The 27,241-nt window shown below is 38.2% G+C and overlaps 1 protein-coding gene across 1 annotated transcript; it reads right to left on the bottom strand.

The window, feature by feature from the left end:
- Window positions 1-3,904: 3,904 nt before the first annotated feature.
- Window positions 3,905-26,789, bottom strand: GK5 (glycerol kinase 5). The gene is made up of 16 exons (XM_035544497.2): window positions 26,573-26,789; window positions 25,796-25,889; window positions 22,755-22,830; window positions 22,164-22,257; window positions 21,092-21,223; window positions 19,451-19,526; window positions 18,697-18,758; window positions 18,534-18,607; window positions 18,152-18,212; window positions 16,853-16,979; window positions 15,527-15,631; window positions 13,724-13,809; window positions 9,763-9,866; window positions 8,422-8,481; window positions 6,293-6,426; window positions 3,905-4,964 (listed from the first exon to the last, which is right to left on the bottom strand). The coding sequence occupies exons 1-16, from the start codon at window positions 26,714-26,716 to the stop codon at window positions 4,831-4,833; spliced, it is 1,563 nt and encodes a 520-aa protein (XP_035400390.1). The 5' UTR covers window positions 26,717-26,789; the 3' UTR covers window positions 3,905-4,830.
- Window positions 26,790-27,241: the final 452 nt, after the last annotated feature.

Raw genomic sequence — 27,241 nt, 5'->3', positions numbered from 1 at the left:
CACGCCCTGACGGAGGCAGAAGGCAGGCGCTGCCTCAGAACAGCCAGGAAGCAAACCAGGGGGGCTGGTTTATTGCACTATTCAGTACCTTACCTGTGCTGAACAAATAACTGAAACTCAATAAAAAAGACATTTATACTTCAAATACCTCTTTTCAGTTCATTTGGTTTACTTTCCTGGAAGAAGCCCCTATGAACTGCAGGCCGGTACTGGAGGTGGTGACAAACATGAAAAACAGGCTTTTAACCACTAAGGAAAGGAGAAAGAAGGAAGGCCGCTGTTGTAGCTTGCATTGGCTTTTAACAACCTGCAGAATGAGATGTCTCTACGTAGACACACATTATTGAGTTGGAAGCTGCTGAAACAACAATCCGTTTGAAAGAGACTGAGCACACTACGTGTGTAAGATTCTAAACCAACACATTCTTTCATAATTTACACAAATCCCAAACTCAATCCCAGAATGAGGTTTACATTGAAAACCATGTTGGATTGGTTTCTTAGACATGCAGAGGCACACATTTGGCAACTTCTGACAGTAAAACTGCGCTGCAGCAGTTGTAATGTTGCTCTCGTGAAATGGTCAGTGGTCTACCCCTTCGGGCTTAGTCATACCCTTTTCAGATCATCCCCCCTTCACAACATGGTATTTTCCACTGTTTGCTAGTTTCATTTCTTTCTTGGCAGCCCATAACCCTTGCTGTGATCACCTACGCTCACCCAAAACACCCCCACATCCCCAGTTTTTCTCCTGATGAGCTGGTTGAACTTGCCCCCTCTTCCTGTAAAACTTTAAACTAAAATGCTGCCCAGCTTCTGGGTCAGAACACCACCACGCTCCCTGAACCAACCCACAGCACTGACATACCTGTTTGAAGAGGGAACAACTTGGTCTGTACTTTTTGGATCAGAACAGTGAGTGCAAAAAAAAACCAACAAACAACAACAACAAAAAAACAAGAACAGCATATTCCATGCCCCACTGATTGGCAAGAAATGGTTCTTACCTTTTTCCACAAGACTGCTGTTCAAATGGCAATTCTCTGAGCTGTTCCCTGATCCTGAATATAGCGGAACTAGTTGAAGGATCGTGCTACAGAAGCCATAACAAAAAGCAGCTAGCAGACCGAAATGGCAACTCCTTTTTTTTTTTTTCTCCTTTGCCTGACAGTGGAGCAAGTATAAATGCTCTCGCTGAAAACAGGAATGAGTGACTGAATTAATGTTTCATAAAATTAGTTGCTACAAGAGAGAAGAAAACACTGCTTAAAAAAAGTACTCAAAAACATTGGCAAAGCTCATTACATCGAGATTTTAAACATAGCTGACTTTTCTTAGTTTTGTATGAAAATTCATACTATGTCTGCTCAAAACAGTATTTTCAACTATTTGAAGATTGTTCTTTCTTCCCTTTCTACTTGCATAGTTAATCCAATAGCTCTGAGATCCAGCCAACATTAAAGGGGTATTTCATGCCATGTAGTCCCACATTATCAGGAGCTGGACTCGATCCTCGTGGGTCTGTTCCAACATGGGATATTCTACGATTCTAATAAATGATGGGATTATATATCATCACGAATGATACTTTCATTCCAGTTTGGCCAGCCTACCTACCATCAGCACCATGCACATCCGTGAAGGCAGAGATAATTAACATCTCTCAACTCAATTCCTGATCTTCACAGGACTGATGAGGTGCATCACTGCCCAATCCTAAGTAAAACATTTGCAGTCTCAATATTGAGCATCTCTTAAAATGATAAAATTAAAAATTAGCAATATTTTTATTTTCTTGTATTTTTACATTTACTATCAAACTTAGCGGGTAGCAAGTGTAAAATTGCATATTCTTTTCAAACTGATAAATACCCCCTCAAGGCAAAATCTGAAGTGAAAATGAAAGGGCAGACGTAAAATCTGTCATATTTTAAACGAAAGTTGGTATGAATGAGTTTAGACAGTGCTCTCAGTGCCCTTCTATGTGACAATACTAACAAAAACTGAGACAGCAAAGTGCCGGTAAAAGTATGCCTAACCACTTAAAGCCCATCTCAAACTCACTATTGATCAACAGGTACCACTTTAAAATATCAGTACATTAAAAATTTCCTGAGAAGATATATATATATATTTATAACAGATAAACAAAAGATGCTTAGTGATCAGTAACCAAAGTTCTTCAAGATGTGGTGTCTATTAGCCTGTTCAGACTTCGGGCAGCTACGCATCACACGCTGTAGCAGATGCTACAGTCTCCAAAGGCAACTCCACCACTGTCCAGAGAAGAGGACTATATAATACCTAGGGTCATCTTCTATCTTTCTAGCTGTGCTATGGCCAGGATGAAAACCACCACCAGGAAAAGGTGCAGTGCAAGGCACACAGGTAACTGTTTTCAGGGGAATGGTTTGGACAGAATCAGATTCAGTTCCCGTTAGATCTCTATTTGGGAACAAAGCCCAGCAAAAACACAAAACTACAACAATGAACAGAAGTCAAGGAGATTTCATCAAGAGGGTAATATGTAGACATTACTCTTTAGGCAGACACTGATAAAGCTAAACTCCTTCAGTAAGAACAAAGCACAGAATAACTACAACTAAGGCCACAATCTTCTGCTAAAAATGCCAGACTGAAGTTCTTGTCTGTTTGGTTCCAGTAGAACCTTCTTGCCACTACTAACCAGTAACGAGCATTTTCTTTAGCAGTGAGGTTGAGATCACACAGAAATTCAGAAGCTGAACATGGGTGCAGAAGCACAGCAAGTGTTCCACACATTCTATAACTACAGGTTCTTGCCTTACAGCAGAAAGAGCAGTGGAGGGAACCTCATCAACAGACTTTTATATTTGAGCTTTGGCATCTGGATATCTATGTTATTGGCCAAAAAGAAATATTCCAGGTACTTAAAGAGGAACCAAACACATAGACTGCATAGGTCTGCCAGATTAGTAGGAACCAGTAAACAGACCTCTATTCTGGACTTCAGGTCGGGATTCCCATCAAAGTAGGTTCAGGAATGAAAGGTGGTCTCAATAAAGATGAGCTTTAGCCACTTGATCTAGATCTGCTCTACATAAGTAGGAAATTATGAGCTGCATCATCCAGAGAGGCTGTAGTAACTACAGGAACCGTTAGGTCACCTCACTAAAGATCTGGGTAGTGGGAAGGACTCCCTGGACAGCCTTTTGGGAATCGTCAAGTGGATACAGGCTGGGCCAACAACATGGAGCTCGCAGTAAAGCTCAGTTTAATAGTGCCTTAGCTTGAGGAAAGAAGTGCTTGTAAGCAGAATTATCTTACCTTCAATAACCATAGCCTGTATACACTCAGAACCCATAATTAGAATAAATGCAAGTCTCTTCAAGGAGATGAAGACAACTTGTGTATTTGCTCCCAAGACTGCAGGCTGCATTATGGGTTGTCATGTTGATCCATGGCCTCTATCAACTTCAAGGATATCCAGATGAAAAAAAAAAAAAGGAGGGAGCAGAAGCACCAAGATGTAGCCCAGGTTGAAAGACAGAAAATAACAGAAAGATAAGGAAGAAAACAAAAGGTAAGTTAAGCTAATGGTGACAGGTGAGATCTAGCTTGAAGAAGGATGCAGCTAGAGTAGGTACACCAACTCATGGTAGATGACTGAAAACCTTAGGAAATGGGGTATGATTTGACCCATCTATGTTTCAGCACAAGAAAAAGTGAGTGTCAGTTCTTCGTTCTCTTTTCAATGGTAAATCTATAAGCATCGTTTGTCTCCAGTTTCTGTCGACTACAATCACCCACAGCTTGAACTGGCTATTATTCTGAAATAAAAATGGTTAATAATTTTACAATTTGAAACTGATTTGCACACGCTCCTGAGAAACTTATAATAATTTAAGATTAGTGATAAACAAATGCATAATTACGTTTCTTTAATTACAATTTATTTTAAAAATATAAAAGTAATTAATAACTCCAAAAATAGACTTTTGACCGTTTCATCTAATAGTAATAGAATGTAGTGAGTGAAGTGAGGGACTTGAGAATACTAATGTTACAGTTTTCTTTTAAAAAGTTAGACAGCATACCTGTAATGATATTTAACATATTCGTACTAATCATGCCAGATAATGCATTTTTTTAAATCTTTATAACTTTAAAAAAAAAATAGCTACAAATAGATAGGAAACATGAGTTACAAAAAACCCTGGAAAGATGCATCTTTTATGGAGTCCTGAAAGCACATTTGCTTTTGTATTTCATCTTAATTTAGTGCTTATCCCTAGGTACCACAAAAATGTTATCACACTGCTAGGTCGAATGCTTCCTTACGAAGTCAAACAAAATGTGGTAACAGGCTACTATCAAGAAAGTACCTTTATACACAACCAATTCCACACCTCCCCTCCAAGTATTCATTTTTACTTTTCTTAGAAATACCTGGGGAAGTATATGCCCCTTTTTCCCCTCCTTGATGGTTAACATATCAAAGCTTTCAAAGATCAGAAGGGAGGTGAGTTCCTCAGAAGAAAACACATCATAGGAAAAAACTCCCCATTTCTAATGCATGATTATAGGATTCAAGCAGCTGGGCCACCCAAAGGAGGTCACTGAAGGGACACAAATGCTGCAGCTGGTCTACAGCTGTCATGAAGACAATATGAAGGTTCATTATGGAGTGATAAGTAATCTAGCAGCAGGAAGGTTACTCAAGTACCATGTAACTTTTTCTATTTACCATCACAAATTTCAGTTACAGTTTTTACTGTCCTGTTAGTTACAAAGTTCTATAAATATTAACAAAACATTTGAATCCTTCTATGGTTAAAATGTCAGTTTCTACTAGTGCAGGGAGCGTTTCACTGCTTGCATCCAGGTATCCATAGCAGGTCTGTATTCCTCCAAGTCCTTCTGGGGCTCAAAAACTGCTTCTGTTCGCCTCAGCTTCTTTAGTTGTTCTTTGTCTGTCCAAAGTCCTATAAACAGAAAGTTCATTCTCAAACTCAACTGTAAATATGTTTTCTTTTTGAGTTGTTTAATTTATTTCCAAGAGATCCAAACCAGAAACACAATAAGAAATCATGACAGCTTTTCTTTATTCAACCAACAACTTTCTCAGAGGGAAGCATGTTTTTTACATTGTGAAACTCCGTTCCAATAGCATCCACTTGTTTGGAATGCTGACAACAGCACATCTGCTTAACTGGGATGGTTTCCAAGGAACAGCTCTGGTACAGTGAAGTTCACTAAAATTTCATCAACACTGTGCCTTCAGCTGCAGGTCCCTCGAAATGAAGAAGGGCCACAGAAACCAAGACTTAGCGCTAGCTGCTTTCCCACTGCCTTAAAAATTGTATAGATTACAGAAAACAACTGGCATTATCTATTCAGGTTAATTTATGGTATTGAAACTTTCTTGTCTATCAAGGACCTTCTTACAGTGTTAATTGTGGAATAAATCTTACCTGAGCGTATATTTTTTATCTTACAGTTATGTTATTTACATATCACAGCAATTATAACAGAAGTATAGATACATCTACAAAATATATTTCCATTCAGTAAGACCATTGGCAGTTTGTAGTTTAAAGTCAAGTTAATTATACGTCAGTTCTTTGTGAGTAAAGCTGGATTTTCCACCATCCCCCCACGAATTTATTTTGTAATTCCATTGTGCATATTTCTGTGAAAACCTTAAAAGAATAAAGGCTTGGTTCAGAGATGACAGGACACAGCTCCATTATGAATGACACTGCTCAACATAAGCAAGGCAGCTTCCTTGTCATGTGATCCATCCACACCAAGCACAGCTTCACGCAGTACGAAAATGGAAAGGGACACACAGTGCCCGGGTCGAGAAAGGGGGAGGGAGCAAAGACAGGATTCACCTTTCTTCTCCAGCACTGTATCCTCCTAAATGTAAATGAACCTTGCAAACCTTCATGCAGATACATTTCACATTAAGCTCTCTGTTGCTATTCATTTATGTAAAACTAAACAAGCATAAAACTACTCAGCAAATTAGGATGTTGTGATAAAAATACAAATATGGTCCTTATTTGGTTAACGTATGACCTGCTTTCTTTGGTCTATGAAATACAACCACAAGGGTAAAAGGGATTATGCAGAGAAGGGCAAACACTTCTTACCTTGGCTTCCTACAAAAATGGGTGAAGTAATCCTTTGTGGGACATTTTACAACGATTTGAATTTATGCACTGTTTTCTTTTTCCCTGATACTTTTTCCTTATCTACAAACATATATGTTATGAGGGGAAAACAACCTTCAGAAATGTATACATACCTGAAGCAAGACCTGCTAGAAAAGCTGCACCAAGACTAGACATATCTGTGTTTGCAGGCTTTTCTATTTTCTTATTAATCAAATCTGAAGTCATCTGCATTACAAAACTATTATTACTGACACCTCCATCAGCTCTACAGGAAAGAGGAATAAAAGGTAAAAAAATAAAAACAAAAAACCACATGCTTAGTTCAAACACTTACTGCCAACATTTCAGACACCTATGCATAAATCTATCAGTTATGTACAAACATTTACATTTTCTTGGAAAATTTAGAGGCCAGCACAGGGTGCCAAGAAAAAAAAAGATGTCTTTAAATTGGGGGTCAGAGGGAGGACAGGAGGGACACACACAACAGACAAATTGTTGAAAGTTTTGAGAGCTCTATCCTCAAAACTACACATCACCCTGATTGCAATGTTAGGGTTTACAAAATTATCACCATAACATGACAATAGTCAAAACTATTACATTAAATAAACCCTTTCCAAGGGCTCTCACACCTGTAAAAGTGCTTTTTTTTCCATTACTAGTAAATCTTTGTACTAGGAAACTGAAATGCCTTCATGAGCATAAGGCTTCCACCTATTTTGTTTACTTCCTTCCTAATTGCACGATGTCTGAGACCTTCCCTATGCTTTCCTTGATGGTGTTGAGAAAAGCAAAGAGAGGCAATAGGGACGTAGAGGGCAAATGAAAACAATGGCTCTGTAGGTGGCAAAAGCTAGGGAGAAACAAAGGATAGAGGATACTAGCTAAGGCAGAAATTAACATTCAGCAGAGGGTAAGTATCCTGCTGAAGACAGGATAAAAACAAAGTCAGAAGGTATTGGTAGATATTAAAGTTGTGAGGACAAGAGTGGGAGAGAAATTTACAACCCAACTGTAAAAGCCATTAAGTGTGTCGTTACCCTCTAATGCTTAATCCACAAGCTAAATTGCTACTCATCTTATCTAACGATTATAGTCACTATATGAAATGGCAATCTTCTATTAATGAATAAAACAGAACACAGTCACACAATTTAAAGTTTACATTACGATGTAAATGAGATTGAAATTCTAAGGTTCCCTAGGCAGTACTTTCACTTTGCATTTTTCAATGTGTAATCTCCATATGACTTCTCAACTTCTGGGTGCAATTTTGTACATAAAAAAAGCCTCATAACGAATGAGGAATTCCAATACTTTCCACCTCTTCCTCTTCCGGTACTGCCCCAATCCTGGCTGTTTCTTTACATTGGCCTACTCTGTCCCAGTATACAATGTAACACCCAAACTTTTACCTTCCCCACCTCTGTCTGTACTTGCACCTTTCTTCCACCACTCAAAATTCTGAATTCTCAACTGTCTACGTGCCTGCCAGTCTATTTCTTCCTTTGCATGAGTATCACTGGTGGGTTGGAGGAAAGACAGGGACACAAACACTCCTTGCTGTTCTTGACTGTGATATTACGATGACCCCTGGTTGTCAGAAGGAGAACTTTAGAAAGCTTTTCTCTGGAGAGGCTTGAGGCTCTAAAGCAACTGGTTTGTACAATAATATCTACTAAAATGTGCAAAGTAGTTTTCCAGCAACACATAATTCAGCTAAATCTTTTCAAGAGGTTGTGAAAAGCATATTCTAGGAATCACCATCACCTCATTGAATTTGATTTGCTTCTCAAAAGACTGAAACAAAGCCAATGTCTTGACAGTTGAATTGTAAAAATATTCTTCCTCGTACACCTCACAAATAGATTCAGTTTCAACTGTCTTGAAAAGCTGATCAGTCTGTGACAGACCCCACATAAAAAAATTCCAGTAAAACTGGATTTTGTAATAAAGAGTAGAATTACCTTTGTAATAGACATTCCTGTATGTACTCTAACACTACATAAAAGCACAAACTTGGTTGCCTTTTTTGTTTTAAATTAGAGCAAGTCATTACTCACCTGTTGATAATCACCAATGCCAATGGTTTAATTAATGATCCTTCTGTGCCACTTTTAAAGGTACATTAACATTTTACTTGGTAACAATCTATTTCTCAGCAGCAGAACATTTACAGTAAAATAAAATGCATACTAAAGTTCACATCTGTTTAAATCAAACTCCCATATATCAATTTAGGTTACATGGAACTTACCGAACAGTTTGAAGAGGAATGTGTACCTTCTTCACAATGGTATCATAAAGCTGCTTGTTTCTTTAAAAAAATATTTAGTTTAAATAAGTTTTATGTATTCCATAGTGTCTCCAGTGTCTACATAGTTAGAAAATAAAATACAAGGCAAAAAATGCCTCAGTTGTGTCAAAACCGTTGCACAGATAAGTTTCCAGAACGCATAAGTGTTTTTTTTTTTTTTTTTTAAAAGACTGAAATTGTTCTCTGTTATACATCATTGTGAATGCACAAGTATGGCTAAATCACAGTACATTTTATAGCAAAGGCACTGTAGAAGGTACATTTATTCCCACCTGAAAATGATTATAGGTTTTCACAGACAAGATGCAATTACTAATGTAAGAAGTGGTTTAGAGTGAGGAAAGTGTGCTCACAGAAGTGTTAATTGGAGTTTATCCCACTGTTCTTTAAAGGGAACATCTGAAAGCTCTAGGTTTGACCTATTCTGAAACCATTTCATTTAATGGGAAAAAACCTACGCACAAAGGGTCTCTACTATGTTTTCAAAAGATGCAGGCTTCAGTTCAGGAATTCCTGCATCTCAGGTTTTTCTTACAGTGAAGAAGAAAAAACTGCATTAGGGACTATTGCAGCAATACAGAATGTCACCTTCCTCCAGACACACTTTTTTTTTTCTTTTTGCCTCTTTGCAGGAGGTTCATATGCCCAAGGCAGAGAGCTGGTGGCTAAATGGAAGGAATAGCGAGTGTTCCGTAATTGGCCACAGTAAGGCACAAGCCAGGATCAAACTACATTCACCTTCAGGTCAGGGCATGCTGGCTGGGATTGCAAGGCAGAACAATTTGTTTCACTGATGTGATCATACCAGTGGCTATCAGGAATATTTGCAATCCTGACAGATCTGGAAGTTCTTGTCCATTCACATATTTAAAAATATCTAAGGTGCCTATTACCACACCAAAGATTCAAACTTTGGCTAGTACAAAGCTTCCAACCCACATTGCTGGAGTGGGCTACAGCTTCTCACAGAACGTTTCTAAGAAGGTAAAAACAAACTTCCAACAGAAAATATTTTTAGAACATGCAGAAAACAATATAATTTAAGAACCCCTATGTGATAACTTAATAACAAACTCCAAGCTAATAAATATACACAAGTTTATTTATAATGTGTTCAAGAAAAGAAAAGAAGCAGCATCTAAAATTCCTTTTCAATGTTACTGCAATGGATTACTGCAATTCATATTTTACAAACTGCAGAAGTCAATGCATCCATTTAACGCTGCTGGTTAAAACAAAAGTGAACATGAGAAAGTACAAGCAAGACAATTAAGCAGTTACCTGAAAGCTACAGATTCCAATATAGCTCGTACAAGGTGATTTCTGCTCGTAGTAGGTTTCAGCCCCATGAAAGAGGCACATAAACATGGGTCATTCGCAGAAACCTGTGGAAAAGATTTCACAATGAGTTCAGTGAGCTGTGTTTGTAGGCTTTTGAGAAAGAAGTCAAATAGTAAGAAAAAAATAACTTACGACAGTTACAGGCAGCATAGTGAAAGAAGAAAATTGAAAACAATACGTAAGCAGTGTATAGTGTTATTAAGTAGCTCAGCGAACAGTTTAGTTTCTTTCAACAGCAAAAGGTTTAAGTGACTTACTAAGAAACCTTAATCTGTGTGACTTCTCTTTAAAATTCATACAGTGTATACAAGTGTCTAGGACAGGGCACACTGATACAGCTGTTCTCTAGCAAAATTTCACTTATTTTGTAAACTCTCCTGAACTTCTGAAGGACAGACTTTTAAGAAATAACACTGAAAAGGACAGTGATCATTATTCATTTGAATTGGTTTGTACTACAGTCTGTTTTCAGTGACACCAATAACCAGTTTCCACCTAGAAGTCCAATGATCACTAAGTTGTCTTTTTTTGCAGGAGAACTGGAAGACTGATTTATGAATCTCCTCTCCACCCCTTTACTCCTTCGATGAACTTTATCGCAAAATATTGCTTTGCTGGTCCATAGCTGTTTTGTGACAATGTTAAGTTCTATTTTCACTGTAGAGTAATTTTTAATTTGAAACAATCTTCTCGAGTTGTAATGCTACATATCAATTATGACAATACTTAAAAGAAGTTTGAATTTTATACTTATAAAATGCATAGAAACACATAAAACAAATTAAGAAAATGCTAGCATATAAAAAAAATGTATGTATGGATAGGCACATATGCAGCAGACCAAGAATAGAAGATGCTGAACTATGACTTAATTAGTAGATCATGATCAGCAACTACCAAAAAACCTGGGTTCCTAAATTGAAAAAAATTGTGCTTTTATGGTCAAAAAAAATATTCTCTCTCCCCCACAATACACAAGTAACCTTTCCATTCTAGGAATGGAACTACCTTTCCAGCCCAGAAGCATAAAAAAGATTTATTATTTAAGTTCACAGATTCTCATATACAAGAGGGCAAACCAAAAAGCATGGATTCACGTTCTACATAAAGGTGAGGATTTGACAGAATCATCCATTTAAAAAGAGTAGCCATTAAAAAAAAAGTTGTACATATGCATGCATACGGCAAACAAAGAGCTCTCTGTTTTTGCTGTTACTACCAACCACAGCAAATTAAATCTGGAAACCCCTGTTTCTTGAAGAATAAGAGTGATTAATGCACATATTCACTCAGTTTCATATCTACTTTCACAATGATGCTTCCCTTTCAACAGGCTGCATCACAGCAGTAGAATTCAGTAAGAAAGAAACTTGTTCATTTTGCCTTAATATTGATAAACTGAGAAATGTTTTACTCTGTGTAGGAAATGAACATATGGGCTTCATAAACCTCCTCCCTGACTGCTATCATTTTGAGGTCTAAGAAACATTATCATACAATCCATTTGTGCTAGCATCCAGCCAGTGAAGCCAAGCAGACACGTTACTGTTTCAGAAGCATTCAACTCTATTCATGTCCCTTTTCATACGATTTAATCTATTCCATCAATAAAGATTCTCACTGTGAGTCTACTAGCTAAGTCCCACTAGAGCAAGGAAGGCAGTGGTGGATGCTATTAGCGGTTACTAGGTGTCACAGTTGAAAAGAAACTCATTCAGTTTTCTAAATACAGATCCTAAACATGGAGTGGGAATATTCAAGTTAGGAAAAAAAGAAGACTGAACCAATGTTTACCAAGCAGCTAGCTGGGGTTCCTTCTGGAGTCAGTGTCAAGAAAGAAGGGGAAAACAAAACATCACAAAAAAAAAAAAGGTTTTAGCAACACTTCTACAACCTTTATAGAATTAAAAAATAGAATTAAATGTTCGAAAAAGATTCAGACCAACATTTGCCTACCTTGGGTCTCCTGTCTACAAATACTGGAATTGGTCATGGCTCAGCACTTCCTTATTCAGAGCACACTTACAGTAAATGCTAAATGGAAGAACCTTAGCATAGCCAAGCTTTATTGCCCTAAAAATAAAGCTAATGATTAGGGTGTTTGACAGAGGGTAGCTGGCCTAACCTGTAGGAGAAATTAATTTTTTCCCTACGACACTAACCCTGGGAATGATCAAACTGAATACAGTAAACCAATGAAAAATCAAAAACAAACAAAAACCTTTTGGAACCACACTGAAAGACAAGCTGTCAAAAGCGTTCCACATAATTCCCAATGTACGTATTCAAACTAATGAATTAAAAGACTTGTAAGGGAAAGCAAAAGACAGCGGTGATTTTTTTTTGAGAAAAAAATAATACTGTTTTCAGCTTGATGGCATTTCCTTATTTGTTTGGGTAGGATAATAACCTTTGAACTACCAAGAGGTTCAAATACCAGTTGTCTATACATTAAAGAACCAGCTGACAACAGGCGTTCCTCAATGCCCACAGCACATTAACAGCTTTCCTTTCAGTGTGCCTGGGCCCTCTGTCCAGTAAAGGTCATAATGCCAATAATCCAAAAGACAACGCAGAGACCAGGTCTACACCACGGAGTTTTTCCTGAACAGCCACACTGCTTAAAAAACAAATAATGATTTGTGGAGAAAAACTGCTCTTTTCATGCTGACAAACCCACAATGTAGAAGGAGTTAGGCTGCTGAAAGCATTTTAGTCAGACTATCTCACATTGCCTAGGAAAGCAGCATAACTAGACAAAACCTTTAGGGGCTCTGCAGTCCTTAAGCCAGGGAATGCTACATTAGCAAAACCTCTTTATTCTCATTCTGTATGCAGGTTTGCCTAGGAGTTCTGACTTGCAGCTCTGCCATATTTTGTGGTGAGAAATTACAAAATTATTAGTTCCAACTGTCAAGCCCATAGTGGAAGCAACTGCTCTGCAGCTCAATAGGCAGTATGTCAGCTCCCCAGCTCCACCATTTGTCATCTAATGGAACTTATTAACTGGAATTCCCATCAGTTCTAAACTAGACTGAACTGCATCATCATCACCCCCCTTGCTGCCCCTGTGCACTAATGGTAGCTCATCTCCATAATGAAATTCAAACGGGATCATGAAGCAGAGGTGGAAAGGACGGACATGGTAGATGCATAGTCTTTAGCATAAACAGAAAGCAAATAAAAAGAACCCAGGACCTGTGACCCAGAGGGGATCAAGTAATTGAAGGAAGCTCCTTAATTAAAGAGTAAAATAGAAGAAAGCTACTAGAAAATGCAGGGAACTGAAATGCAGAGTGAATGCCAGGAACTCCTCACTATACAAACTGTACTCAGTAACAATACCAACAAAATACAAACCCCATTTCAGATGGAAAAAAACTAGTTTAGATTAAAACTTGCATAGCCAAGAAACATCTGAACATTACTATCTTTGCTCTTCCTAACACCAGGACCTGCAATCATACTCATATTTAAGTACAAGCTGAAGTGCAACCAACATCTTGAAAAGAGGCAGAATAAAATTATTTTAGAACCGTGCTTAGAAGTATTATCACAATGAAGGCCCTACACCGAGCAGAAAACCTATGGGTTTGGTTTCTGTCTGTAGGCACCACCTGTGGGCAAGTCACTTAGTTCATCAGTCCCTCAGGTCACCATCTGCAAAATGGAAGTAATTTTCCTACTTTGTGGGCTTTTTCTCTTGCAAAGGGAAGGACTGTTTAAGTATTCTATTATCACAATGATCCTCACATGTTGTGGTATGGGACAGCGAGTAAGAACCTATTACAGAATAATTACAGTGATAAGAGGTAACGTACTACATCAAAACAAGATAAAAGTTAAAATTTTAACTAATTTTTAAGAATATATTCTTAGTCATATTAAAAACTAAGTTTACCTGAAAACCTGGAACAAAACAAACACCTTGAGAATCAGCAATACTCCGTGCCATTTCTGCTGTTTCATCTACATCGGTGAAAAGATCTGAAAAGACGCATAGGTCATATGTTTGTATTAATTTTGATTTCTTCATATATCACGAAGGGACCAAAAGCTAGAGTTGGGCTATCTCCTTTTGCAATATTTCTCAAACATGTTCTAAGGGAAAACAATATTTCTGTATTTCATGTCCATCAGTCACATAAAAAAATCCTATTCAGATGAAGACTAAATTAAAAAGATGCTCTCGTAACTGCTATGCTTTTTAACCTTCACATCTTGTAGAAGATCATTAGCTTTCCAGTCAAATAGACTTAAACGGGAGTTGAGAAGGCTAACAATAGCACCCTAAGTTTGCTAAAAACTTAAATGTTGCAAAACCTAAAACATGTTTTTCTTGTTTCCCTGCAAATACACTGTTACTGTCAGCCTAAGCACAAAATGACTACAGAGAAAGTCTTTAATATATATTTTATCAGCACTTACAATATTTTTACAAGTGACTGACACAAATCTAAGTACAGTAGGTCCTAATATCATACCAATAATATTAAGTATGGATAAGTAGCACGGAATTTGATGTAGCCAACTTACACATGTAGCACTGATACTTGTATCTGTAGCACTGAACTACATGTTGAAATGAGTAGTTTTCTCAAAAGACCAGTGGCTTAATCAAACGTTGAATGAAGACCTGAGGATCAATCTTTGTCATACTCAATCCTTTAAGGCATTGAAACATGCATGTATGTGGTATGCATATATATGCATATATGCACCATATATGCATATATGCACCAGCACTTGAGAACTTCAAGAAATGCGGAAGTTTGTGGTGAGCTATATTTCAGGAAAACCTTTCTCAGATAATCCAAAATTTAGGAGATTAATTCCTTTTTTTTGCATCCCAGTAAGGCATACCAAGTTTCTAAGAAAATGGGTAAATAGTGTATTAGAGCACTCAGAAGAGCTGTCCTATAAGCAATCAGTAGTTCTCAACATCAACTACCAGAGGGCTAGATTTTTCTTTAATCATTTATTAAACTGATGTGAAAATCCTTTCATTACATAATAATCAAAGCCAAAAGACACATTACTTGTATGTGCCACACTCATAACACTGTTAACTTTTAAAAATAATGTTCATATGACTCAAATCTGTTACTAATTCTGAGATGTACAGCTAGTGAGCTCTCAAAAGCATTAAAACAAATTTTTATGGAAAGTAGCATTTACAATCATGCTATCTAGACTTAATTGATAGTCAGTTTCTGTGCTGCTTCTCAACAATATCTAACCTAAAACAAGTCTCCTTTACAACAATTCTATTCAAGAGTGGATACCAGCTTAAAAAAAAGAAAAATACAAGAAAATTATGCTCAGAAGAAAACAAGTGAGGAGTATAACGTTCCAGGAACATAAAAGTACATACGTAAGATGTCCTGAGAGGCAGAATCTGAAGAGGAATGGTTATACAAACTGTGCAAACCGATCAGAGGCATTTTAGGAAGACAGAAATTAATTTTACTTCATTAATCAGTTTCAATTTTTAAATAAGGAAAATTTATAGTAGTGCCTCAACTATCTGCAGCAAACACACTCACCAAAAAACCTACTGCAGTAACTATGGGTATTCCACTGTCCAAAACATGTGGGATAGTTTCTTCAGTTATGGATAAGAAAACCAAGCCCAATACCATAACGATAACCCTATAAAGCAGTAACGTATTTCATCGTACTACAAAATTAAATAACTACTTACTTATATCCTGAGCCCATTTTATGGCATTGCCAATGTCTGACATACAGCCTTCAGTTATGTAGACAACTTCATCCCCAATCTTCCAACCAATCAGTGGATATAGATCTTTATTATTTTCCATGAAACAAACCAAAAACACCTAATTAAATTTAAATGCTTCCAGGGAAACATATGCAAGCAACCCCAAAATAAATCAAGCTAAATAAAAAAAAGAAAATGTATTTCCTTAACAGAATTTAAGCTACAAATAACATTGGTATATATTAAAATTGATTAAAATTTAGTGGTTGAATTACAAAAGACCTTAACAACATTTTATTAACCCAGTTAAGCTAAAAAAAATCACCACCCAATTATAAAAAGTCTTGAAACTAAAGAAAAAAAGCTATCTGCACTTTTTTTAAGCAGAAAGAAATTACTGTTTTACTCTGCCAAATAATTTTGGCTTTGCAATAATGCAAAAAAAAAGTCCTTGGATTTTTTTCCCTTTTATCTCAGAAGAAAGGCAGAAATAAGCTATCACTATTGCTTTATTTGAAAATATAGTACAGAATCTTTGAAATAGCTGTCTTTTTGAAGGTACTATCACATTTAAAAAAATAAATAGCCAATAATAAGAACAAACCTGACAATTTGTTCTCCCCTTTACCCTCCCCAACACCATGCTGAAACCTTAAAAAGAAAATAGAGATATCCTCCTTAAAGTGTGAACATAAACACCTTTGTGTTTGATATGCGTCAGTAAGAAGATAAATTCAAAGTCTTCAAGCACCTGCCAGACTGAAAAGGATACACCTATTACTAAAGGATACACCTGATACTACTAAACTGTTTTGCAGTACCTCACCATACCACTAGGTATGACAGAGAACAACTACTTTTAATGCTAAAGCAAAAAGATTTAGTATCTAGCTGACCCACAGACATTTCCCAGGGCTGCACCTGGACAAATGGGTTCTTCAGGTCACTTAACCTAAGCATTCAGCGGCCTCTGCAATAAAAACTGCACAAACCCCAAGTACCCTAACTGTCCTTGAAGCCCGGCTTGCAATGATAAGAGCACCAGACCTTCTGTAACCCTGCTCAGGCTGAGTGATCACTGGTAATGCAACAAGGATAGATGAGTCCCAGCATCTGCATGACCAGAAAAGACAGAGTACCAAGCCTTTTTTTTTTCTCTCTATTCCAGTACTGTATAATACTGCTATCTTTCTACAGCTAAAGACAGAAGGCAAAGCATAACCATATTTTATCCATTTTTGTATCCCCATCAATAATAGCTGTAAAGTAACATGAAATATTCAAAAAACAATTTCACTAGCTTACCTCTCTTTGATGCGTACAGATTCCCTCCAGTATTAATGTTCCAGAAGCCACCTGTTCCCATTGTCAGTTTAACATCTCCCGGGTGGAAGCAGCATTCTCCAAACATGGCTGACTGCTGGTCAGCTACCTGCCATGCCAACCAAAATACACCAACAAGTTGGCTACCAACTACCAACCTACAATGCTGCTGGATTTTAAAATAGCCACGTAAACATTTCAGAGTTCTGAATACAAGTAACTATTCAGAAAGGAATTAAACATTTCTATACAATTTCTCAAGTATTAGCAGACCATTCAGATTTATCAGTTAGATTTATCACTAGAATCAAATTCTACCGGGTTTTGGGCTCAGCATGAACTTCTGAGCTGTTACTTCTGTCACTGAAAATACGTTGTGGAAACTAAGGACTATTTCATGTTCTGGTACCTCACATGGATAAATGGGGCTTTTGTAATCCCAGGGAGAAGAAGGGAGTAGCAGCCTGGCTTGAGTTTCTCTTCCTCCAAGTATCATGCTGAAAATGTGAGGTCTCGGCTTCCTTTTTTCCTGCAACCCGTCCTGTACCAAATTATTTCATGCTCACCTCTTTCAATGACATTTTGTTAAATGTATTTACTTACGTTTGTGCCTTGGTGTAACAGTAAATTTACAGGTAAGGAGAGGCTACAATTCTTTAAAAACAGCAGGAGGAATTCATACCAGGCCAATGACATTTTTTCCATTTAACTCAGTTGAAGCTCATTTTTTCTAGTCAAGTTCTTTCTTTTTTTTTTAATCATCACATGACTAAAATAACATGTTTTTCTTATCAAAACCTTAAGTACTAACACAAGAAAATATTCTCCATTTATTTTTAGGGTAAAATATATAAACAAAAAAAGGGTACCACAAGTGGTTCTATTAACAAACACACCTACATTTGCGCCGAGTCCTAGTGAAGTCATGGCAGGGTGTATCCCATTGCAAAACTGTATCTAGAACAATGGATTTTAAGCCCAAGAGGGAGACATTACCGCAGCTTCAAATAGAAACCAGGTTTGTCAAGCCCTACACATTGTGTACTTAATCATCTCATCATCTAACCTTAAAGGACTGTAACCTCTAGAAATCCCTTCCGATTCCTCTCCTCCAAGCCGAAAACTCAGTTTTTGGAGCAAAATTCAATAACCCACTCTACTATAGTTAAGTCACACAGAAGTAATAGAGAATGCTTACTAAACAAGCATGTATTATATCAGAACTAGATACGAAGAAAGTAGGTACAGAAATACAAATATAGGAAAAATATCTTCACTCACCAATGACATTATTGGAACAGATACCCCAAATATTTCAGAGTCAGCTGATCCAAAATTGAAGCTTCAAATAAACATTATAGAGAAAAATCATAACCCTGAATTGACCCTTTTGTTAAAACAAAAAACAAGATATCTAAGGCCCAGCTCCGTATCATCAATTGAAGGTAATGCTACCATTTTATTTTAAAGAAAGCATTAAAACTATCACTTTAAGAAATACTGATAGTAAAAATAAAGTTTTGCATGTAGCATAAAAATGTACTTATGCAGATAATCATAACACACTATTTTAGTGCATCTATTTATCACTTTGCCTATGCAGGTTATGTTTATGTTTTTCTAAAAGAAATCAATGTTCCTTTGAATATGCTGTTGTAGTTACCTCGTGTCTTTCACTGGAGGATAAACAGACATTGGAATGGAAAGTAAATTAGACAAAGTGGGGTTCCAACACTTCTGAAATAATACAAAAAAAAACAAAAATATCAGCAATAGTCTCAGAAGTACAGTAAACAGCAACAAAGTTTTTTCTCAATAGCACATACCGTGAACGGTTCAAAAACGCCTGTAGAACTAGCATTTGAGTAGTCTGTGGCATATACAGAACCTAGCATAAAAAAAGAACAAAATAAAATATTTGGGCATCTAAAATCTAAGTCATTAGAAACATTTTTTCTTTAAACACGCCCACAGCTCCATGGAATATAAACTGAGTTTCTATAGGCAAAATCATAATGGATACCACAAGTACACAGACTTTACCTGCTGTTCCCTACAAGGTGCATATACTAATTACTTAATTTAACTCTCATGAAACTGGCCAGAAAAGAGGTGATACTCTTTACAATATTTAGAGCACTGACTACATTGCAGTCCATCATAAATCTATACAATTGCTCAGGCATTAGCCTTCACACAGCTACCTGTTCTGGAACAGAAACTTGTAATTCTTCCACGTTACAATTCGTTGTTCTTTTGCTTTCATGGGTACTTTTCTTTAAACAAGGCTAATTAGTTCTGATCATTTTCTTTAGATCTTAAGCACTTCAGAAGTTGATTAGGTTGAATAATTACTTCCCTTTCTGACTACCATTCCAGGCAGGCCCAAAAATAATTCAGAAGGTTTTTTTTTCTTTTTTTTTAAAAAGCAATAAATATCTTACAATATTCACCGTTTATAAAAAAGCATAAATTATCAAAGCATATTTAAATTCTAAGAAATATCAGTTTTAGTCATAAATGTAATTGTTTAGATTCCAGTATGTTTTATTAGTATTTAAGAGCAACTGTAACATTCACCTTTAGTCAATCTATACAGTAACCACGTGTCAACTGTTCCAAAGCAGCAGTTATTTTTTTTGGCAGCTTCATCCACCTGGGAACAAACATACATTAAAAAAAAGCTATTTACAACTGGATATGATAAAGAGGAACATATTTCATTTCTCCTTTTTTATTCTCTTTGTAGGTTAATGATAATTATGTCCTTAGAAAATAAGTCTTCAATTACCAATACTTCTAAATAGGGCGAGTCACCTTTTAATATAATATTGTACCTTATGATGTATGTAATATCTTACACAAAAACCGTTCGTGATCCTAAAAGAGAGTAAGGACAGTTTCTAATAGCTGCTGTAAAGGAAACAAAAGCAATTACCCAATCTTCTACTGCAGTAGCATCAAAGATCTACGAAGGGAAACTTCCTAGTCACAATTCTAACAGTGGTGAAGGAGCAGTGAGTAAAGAAAACAAGATCCAAAGCACACTGTACTAAAAAAAAACCCAAACACACAGAAATAGAAACAATAAATATATTTTAAAACACGTGCTTGAGAACAGTAAGAAACAAGCAATCACTTTCTGGTTCGTGATATCTGTAAAGAGTCTAAAATGTTATTTTCCTTGGAATTTTTTCCTCCTTTAAAATAAGCAGCTTACATTTCATCTGATTTCTACGAACTGATACTGTGTGCAACTACAGAACTCAAAAAAAGGACATAGCTACGAATTCACACAAAATATGATTGGATACAGTGTTCTCTGTAATCAAGGGACATTTTTGAGCTTCTTGGTTTGATATTCACGTATTTTAAATATCAGTGCCTGGCAAACTTATGGGACAACATTCATCTGACATCAAAGACTCAGCAGCTGCGTATCTTTCAATTTTGTAATATTCCAAATTCACACCTCACATTTTCAACAATATTTTCAAAAAACACAAGTAAAAACTATCACTAACCTTCTCAATAATTATGACAGAAAAAAATAAACATTTTGAGCTTTCTTTACACAGGAAAGACAAAAATGGATGTTGATAATTTTCTTCAGAAATGAACACAAAGTAAAAAGAAGCTCAAGTTATAAGTACTATTGGAAGAAACAAGGAAAAGAATAAGGATTAGAGCAAAGAATCAAGTAACAAACAGATTTGTGTTCATTATTGCATTAAATTATTCCAGCAAAACTTACGTGTTTTCCAATTTACACTACAACAAAATGCAAAATAAACTGCAATGTTTGACTAAGTATGATATTGTTCAGGCAACTAGAAAAACTGGAAAAGTGCAGACTGGTATGGTAATAGTGCCAGATGAAAACAAACATAATTGTCACACAAAACTTAAGTGCAAACAACTTTAAAACAAAAGTACAATTATTAACAGTAAAATTATACAAAAGGAAATAAAGTGATTTGACTCTGCTTCTTATGCACAAAGAGAATTTCTTGCTACTACACATTTTCTAGACTCAGAGGCAAAAGTTGTATAAATGTGAGTAGATCTTATGTAGGTAGATAGGCTTTGAATGTTGATGCAGACTCATTCTGGTTCTTTTGAGGAAAAGCATGACCAAGGTAAAACTGAAGAAGCCGCAACCAACCTAAGTCACTAGCCATTATTATGACTTAAGTTATTACTTTTCCCTTTCCAACTTACCTCAGGTATGTTTTTGAAAACCCATGACAACTTCATAGAAGTCTGGTGTGTTGAAAAAGTAAGAAAACTGGGAGCCAAATATCGATCGTTCCCAGTCAAGAAATGAAGCATTGTAAAAATAACATGGATTACCTGTTTCAAAAGAAAACAATTAATTTTCAATCTCGCCCTTTAAAGGCTTCTGATAAACTTAGAATCACTAAAGATGAAAGAATGACTACATAGATGAAAGCAGCTGTCATGAGATTACATTCAGAATGCTCAAAATCCATTAGAGAATCCTTACATATGATGTCAGCGGCTAGCCTTCCCACAACAGATAGCGAAGAAAAGAGCAGCTGTACTAATCAAGTCTGTTTCCTGATTTCTGCTGGCACACTGATAGAAACGGCATTACAAAATTACATTACCTATATGAACACAATGCACTGTGTGGTAGACAGTGTTACGAACTGTTATTCCTTTGAAAGTTCTTCTACATGACAGGCTCAATCATGTTTTAGGAGATTAAACAAAAATTACTAATTAATCAAAGTTCCAATCACAAAAGAAATCAGTGTCAAAATGAAGTATTTAAATAATTATTGTTGATGTGCTAGGTATACAATTAAAAAAAGTAACTTCAGTTTTTCCATTTAGAGCAAATGTTTCTCTTAAAACAAGTACAAGCCATGAGCAGCATAAAACGTACCTTCTCCAGATAACCTCAGAGTACATTTAAAAAACACAACCAAAGCATTGCCAACCAAGAATTACCTGCACCCAAAATTTATGCTGCAGCTGTGCTAGCATGCAACATTTTAATACAGCAAAGACTAAAAAGTAACAAAATGCATGCTAGACCTACACATATCTTTTCCCATAATTAATGAACTTCAGGCACTTCATTTTTTTCTTGGTACCATTTTCCATGCAAATCTTGCTTATTTTTTCTTTAAATGTTTGAGGCCATAGCATATTTTATTAATATGTTAACATTGTATTTGCAGTATTTCATATACTCTCCCTACACATTACAAAAATGAAGCAGTTATAACATGTTCAAGCAATATATAGCTTAGCAAAGTTTTACCTTCAGCAGAAGGGATCTATTCCAGGAATTCACAAGTTCAGCACTTCTCAAGTCTTGCCAGCTTATGAAATTATGAAAAGGTTTCCCTGTCTTCCTGAAAAACAGTATTTGAACATTCCCAATTGAAATCACAGAATTTACACAGCCGCACCGCCCCCGCCCCCAAAAAAAGCAAACAAATAAATCAAACACCATTGCCAATCACAACATTTAACTTAAGGTCAATTCCTAAAATAAGTGCATGCCGTCCTCTTGGATTTGAGGAACTGGTAACAAGCACCCAGACATTTTTGGTGTAAGGCTTCTCACCAGAATTTAAAGAAAAAAATCACAGTCATACAATCATTTAGGTTGGAAAACACCTTCAAGATCATTGAGACCAAACAATACACGTATTAATTTTTTTCAAAGTATCAAAACAAAAATTCTGAACTGCTGCAAACCACGGCAATACAAACATAAGAGAACGCGACTGACTGACTTCTGCTGCTTTTCAGAATCCTGACTCAGTTCAGCATTTCTACGAGCTACTCCTGTCCAGTCCGTGGCAATGAATATAAATTCATTGCAACTAACACACAGCGTACATACTTGTGCCACGTAATGAACGTTGCTCTCTGTGTTGAGATGCCAAGACCAGCAACTTGCCTCATGTGAAGTCCTGCAGCTAAAAAATGAAAAGAAAAAGAAACAACAAAGAAACAAGCAATAAATTCTAATATAACCATAAAAGCTACGGAATGTTTAGGAAATAATTGAATAAAATATATCTCTATAGACTGACTGAGTGGCTAGAGCAGCAAAATAACAGAGAACTCTGACCAATTGATTCCAAAGCAGGTCACTAAACCTACATAATTCACAAAGCAGTTGTGGCACACTGACCCTCCGCACATTCTGAAAGGCCTGTTGATACTTTTCCTCAACAAATCCAGAGACAGGCCTGCATGTAAGAAACCAATTAAAACGTTAATTTCACATGGATGAATGTGAACAAAAGCACAAAGCAATGAAATAATCTTCACAAAATTAAACAAAAAACCCAACAACCGAAAGACATTCCGCAAAGAAACAAAACAACATTAATTCTCTAGGCAGTAAAGATTGATTCCAATATACCACAACTTTTGACGACAATCTTTCATAATGATATTATCTCACCTAAAATATTACATTCCTTCAGTAAGCTTTTAAAATTAGTAAGAACAAATTTGTTTAGAATACTTATCACTGAATGCAGCAAAGTATACTTCAAATTCAGAAGCAGAAAAGTCTACGTTTGGGTATACACACATTTTGCTGTTATACATTACCTTCAAATAACTGTAGCAAAACATTTTTCTAATATACATATACATATATATATATATATATCTGTATGTATGTAAAAATATGATGTAAACATTTAAATTTATCCCCAGCTATTTTTGAAGTGGCTCTGGTCAGCTTCCATAGTACCTCCATGCATGCTAAGAGAAGCAAACTTATGTGAAAAAAATACACGCTAAGGAATTCCACATCGGTGTTTTGTACAAAATACTGTTGTTGCGAAGGGCTCTCAATCCAGCTATTTCAGTAAATCACGGGCTATGTAGGTACGTATCACAGACAACCTGCCAACGTCTCCTTCTACCCCTTCTTACCTTCTGCCCCAAGGACCCAGCAGTCCTTGCACTGAAGCAGACATTCACAGCAAGGCCCTCAACCACCTGAAAATCAGATCCTGCTTGATAGCAGGAGCATATGGGAGGAGGACATTGGAGCGGGTGGCTTGTGAACAGCAGTTTTTCCCTTCCAGTAGCAGCTAGGTGTAGACAAACCACACCAGTACTGCTGCAGCTCCTGGCCAATTAGGGTGGCATGGCTTACTCTTCCCCATCTCCACAAGGTGCAGGATCCCACCACTTTTCTCCTATCAGCTATGATGCTCTCTCAGTTCCTCTATGAGGAGATCTAACTTCAATTAAAGAGAAAAAGAAAACTGAAAACAAAAGACAGACACTTTTCAACTAAGCTTGTGAGCTGTCTCTTGGAAGGGCTGAACAAATACTTGAGCAAGAAAGTTACAGGACCACAAAAGCCAGGAACAATTTCCACCTTTATGCAGTACCAAGCTCCATCAGCTCACCCATCTGCACACAGAATCACATCTTAGCTCCACACAGTCCACAACCAAAGTGCTCCTGTGCCTTCTTTCTGTTTGCAGATGTCCTTCCTGCCCCTGCTACCACACCCTCTTCTTGTGGTGGCACAAACACTCGTGAAGCTTGGCTGGCACAAACAGCTGCGTGGTGATCTGACTCAGGAAACTGCTCTGGACATGAAACAACTCTGTGGAACGAAGGGTGGGACTGCTTCTTTTGACAGCAGCATGGGTTTATGCGCACTTACACGCCTACTTAAAAATGCCTTGCGACAGGGCGCACAGCTTGACGACATGAAAAGCTTCCTCTTTTAACACTTGCTGAAGGATCTTGCTTCCTGATTTGCCCCACAGAATGGGAGTGGAGGAAGCTAGTAAGGCCTTAAGGGACTGAGGTGGCATTACTAATCTTGTGACAGAACAGTTGTGGCTGTTGAGAGAACAGACCAAGAGTCCGAAATAATCAGCTGCAGTTCACACCTGGTAATTGTTACTTTCTCTGTCCCCACAGGCTGTCCTCCAAAGAGAAAAGAGCAGCTTTGCCTTGAGCCAGGCTTGGAGGCAGAGCAAACGCTTCAATACCAAACTGCAAAGAAAGGAGGCGCCTAAGGCATTGAACATAAGAGCAAGGACAGATGCACATACACAACAAGGTGGCTGGGACACCGTGAGAAAGTGAGATGGGGTGCAGGGACAGGCTCCTGGCACCAGCGTGGAACAAAAGGTGACCCATTCTGGATCGTGGCACAATGGGAAAGCTGTGAGAGCTGTGGAAAGTGAGTGCGTGGTTAGAGCAGAATCCAGAAGAGGGAAAAGCAAAACAAAACAAAAAACCACCACCATCACCAACAAAAAAAAAAAAAACACAGAACAAACAGAAGCCTGTTAGACAAGGGAGTTGTGTGTTATAAGGTATACGGAATATAAAAATGCTAGGCTTAAGTACACCTAGAAGAGAACAATAACAAGAAATGCCCTGGTAAGAACTGTTTGTAGTTTGAATGGGCCAAGTGGGAATACCAGGTTGTAACAGAGAGAGCACAACTACGTAGCACCCTCCCTTTGCTCTCTCATATGCTCACATCCACACACAGCAAGTGGCAGCAAAGGGGAATCAGAAGAGGAAACAAGCCTGCTCTCTGCTCAGACACAGAAGCATTTGGGGAAAGGAAGAAAGAGACTGGTATGCGTGCTCTGGGAAGCTGGAGCAACAAGGCACTGTCGCTGATGATCAAATCCAGTACACACACTGCTTGTTGTTGTGCTTCAACCTTAATCTGGCCCCAGTGAATTAAAATAAATAAGTAGAGGGGTTCTATTTTACACAATGATTGGGTAGCCCTTAAAGCATGCTGTATACCTTTGCTCAGTGATGAACTTCCAGTATAACTTTTTAAATAAACAACAACCCTCACTTACTAGCTACTTAGCTAACAACTAGTTTTAGCAAATAAGCAACTACTTTCTCAGAGACTTAGTAAGCCATTACCTTGCACCGCCTCTTTTATTACACCAATAAATTGACTCCATAGGACTTCGGGATCTAATTCAACCCAGCCAGGACGAGGATAAAGCGACTCTACCTGTTCACAAAAGATACACAGCATTATTACAGTCCCTCATCACAGAAACCAATATTCTGGTGAAAGTTTGAGCAAATGTGTTTGGTTTTGCTTTACTTCTAATTTTCTAAACCTCTACTATGACCGAAGAAATACGTGTTTGCCACTTTCAAAGCAGAGCTGAACACGGGTGTGCGATCTGCATAATTCTTCCTCAGCCCTGGAAGAATAAAAAAGCCTAAGCCTCAGGACCCGGTGAGCCTGTAGCACCTCGCAGGACTCCAAGCTGGAATCCAGGTTCCCAGAGCGCCTCCTGGACACCCAGGGATGTCAGAGGCCCGCTCTGTCAAAACGGCACGCCAGGACAGGGAGGCTGCCAACGAGTTCCATTAAAAGCATGCCGAAACTGATCAGACTGCTCACACCGTCCCTCACAACAACCCTGCCGTAGCACCTGATGACGAGGAAGCTGGTTCTGAAGATCACCTTGATCCCCAAACCACATAAAACACGGGCAGCCTGAAACCCACCCGTTCGAATCCAGCCCTTGGCAGCCGCCCCCTCAGGGTGTGTGTGAGGGCAGCCCGCGGGCAAGCCGCGCCAGGTGCAAGCCGCGCCAGGTGCTCGGAAGACGGGGCCGAGGGAGCCGCCGCCGCCGCCCTCCCTCTTTCCTCCTTCCTCCCCCCCCCGCCCCCGGACTTCACCTTCCTGCAGCTGGAGCCCCTGACAGCGGCCGCCCGGTCGTAGACGTGGCACTTGACCGCCGTGCTGCCCACGTCCACCCCCAGCACGTACCGCGCGGGGGCGGCGGCGCCGCCGCCGCCGCTCTCCGGCTGCCCGCACGGCATCGCCCGCCGGGCCCGCACCGCCCAGCGCGTCCGGGCCCGCCACAAAACCGCCCTGAGGAGAGGGCAGGCGGGGCGGGGCGGCCACGGAGGGGCGGGCGGCGGGAGGGTTGGTCCCCGAGGCGGGGCCGGCCCCCAGAAGTTAACCCTGTTGTGCTCTGCACTTCGGTTGGGGCTGTGCTGGTTTACGTTTACCGAGTGCGCCTCTGAGATCTTCAGTTAGACGCTAAATGTTAAAGGGTTTCTAAGAGGCATGCATGGCGTGAGTGCCGCTGGAAAGTTTCTTCAGGGGGTTGCTGGCTCTCATGGAAGCAATGTTTAAACCTAAGTCCTCCTTACAGCAGTACCAAATGGGGAAAAACAAACAAACAAACAAAAAAACAAACAAGAGCAGGTGGGTGGTAAAGCCAAGGAGCAAACTGCACCAGCTTCCCTTTTGTTAATAACCAGTTGTTATTTGTCACGAACAAATTATATGTAATTAGATGAAATCCTCATTTGCAGCAATGCTCCTGTGCCACTACCTTC

Source organism: Cygnus atratus, chromosome 9 (assembly GCF_013377495.2).
Source record: "Cygnus atratus isolate AKBS03 ecotype Queensland, Australia chromosome 9, CAtr_DNAZoo_HiC_assembly, whole genome shotgun sequence".
Taxonomy (NCBI): domain Eukaryota; kingdom Metazoa; phylum Chordata; class Aves; order Anseriformes; family Anatidae; genus Cygnus; species Cygnus atratus.
Note: the sequence above shows the minus strand (reverse complement) of the source record. Positions and strands in the feature narration are given on the sequence as shown.

What these genes read in the sequence shown, in the direction of transcription:
- GK5 (XM_035544497.2), bottom strand. Translation starts at nt 26,716, where the DNA reads ATGCCGTGCGGGCAGCCGGAGAGCGGCGGCGGCGGCGCCGCCGCCCCC. An exon ending in AATAAAAGAGGCGGTGCAAG is followed by an intron (nt 22,831 to 25,795) that starts GTAATGGCTTAC and finishes TTCATTTTTTAG; the next exon opens with CTGCAGGACTTCACATGAGG. An exon ending in ACGTTCATTACGTGGCACAA is followed by an intron (nt 22,258 to 22,754) that starts GTATGTACGCTG and finishes ACTGTTTTTCAG; the next exon opens with GAAGACAGGGAAACCTTTTC.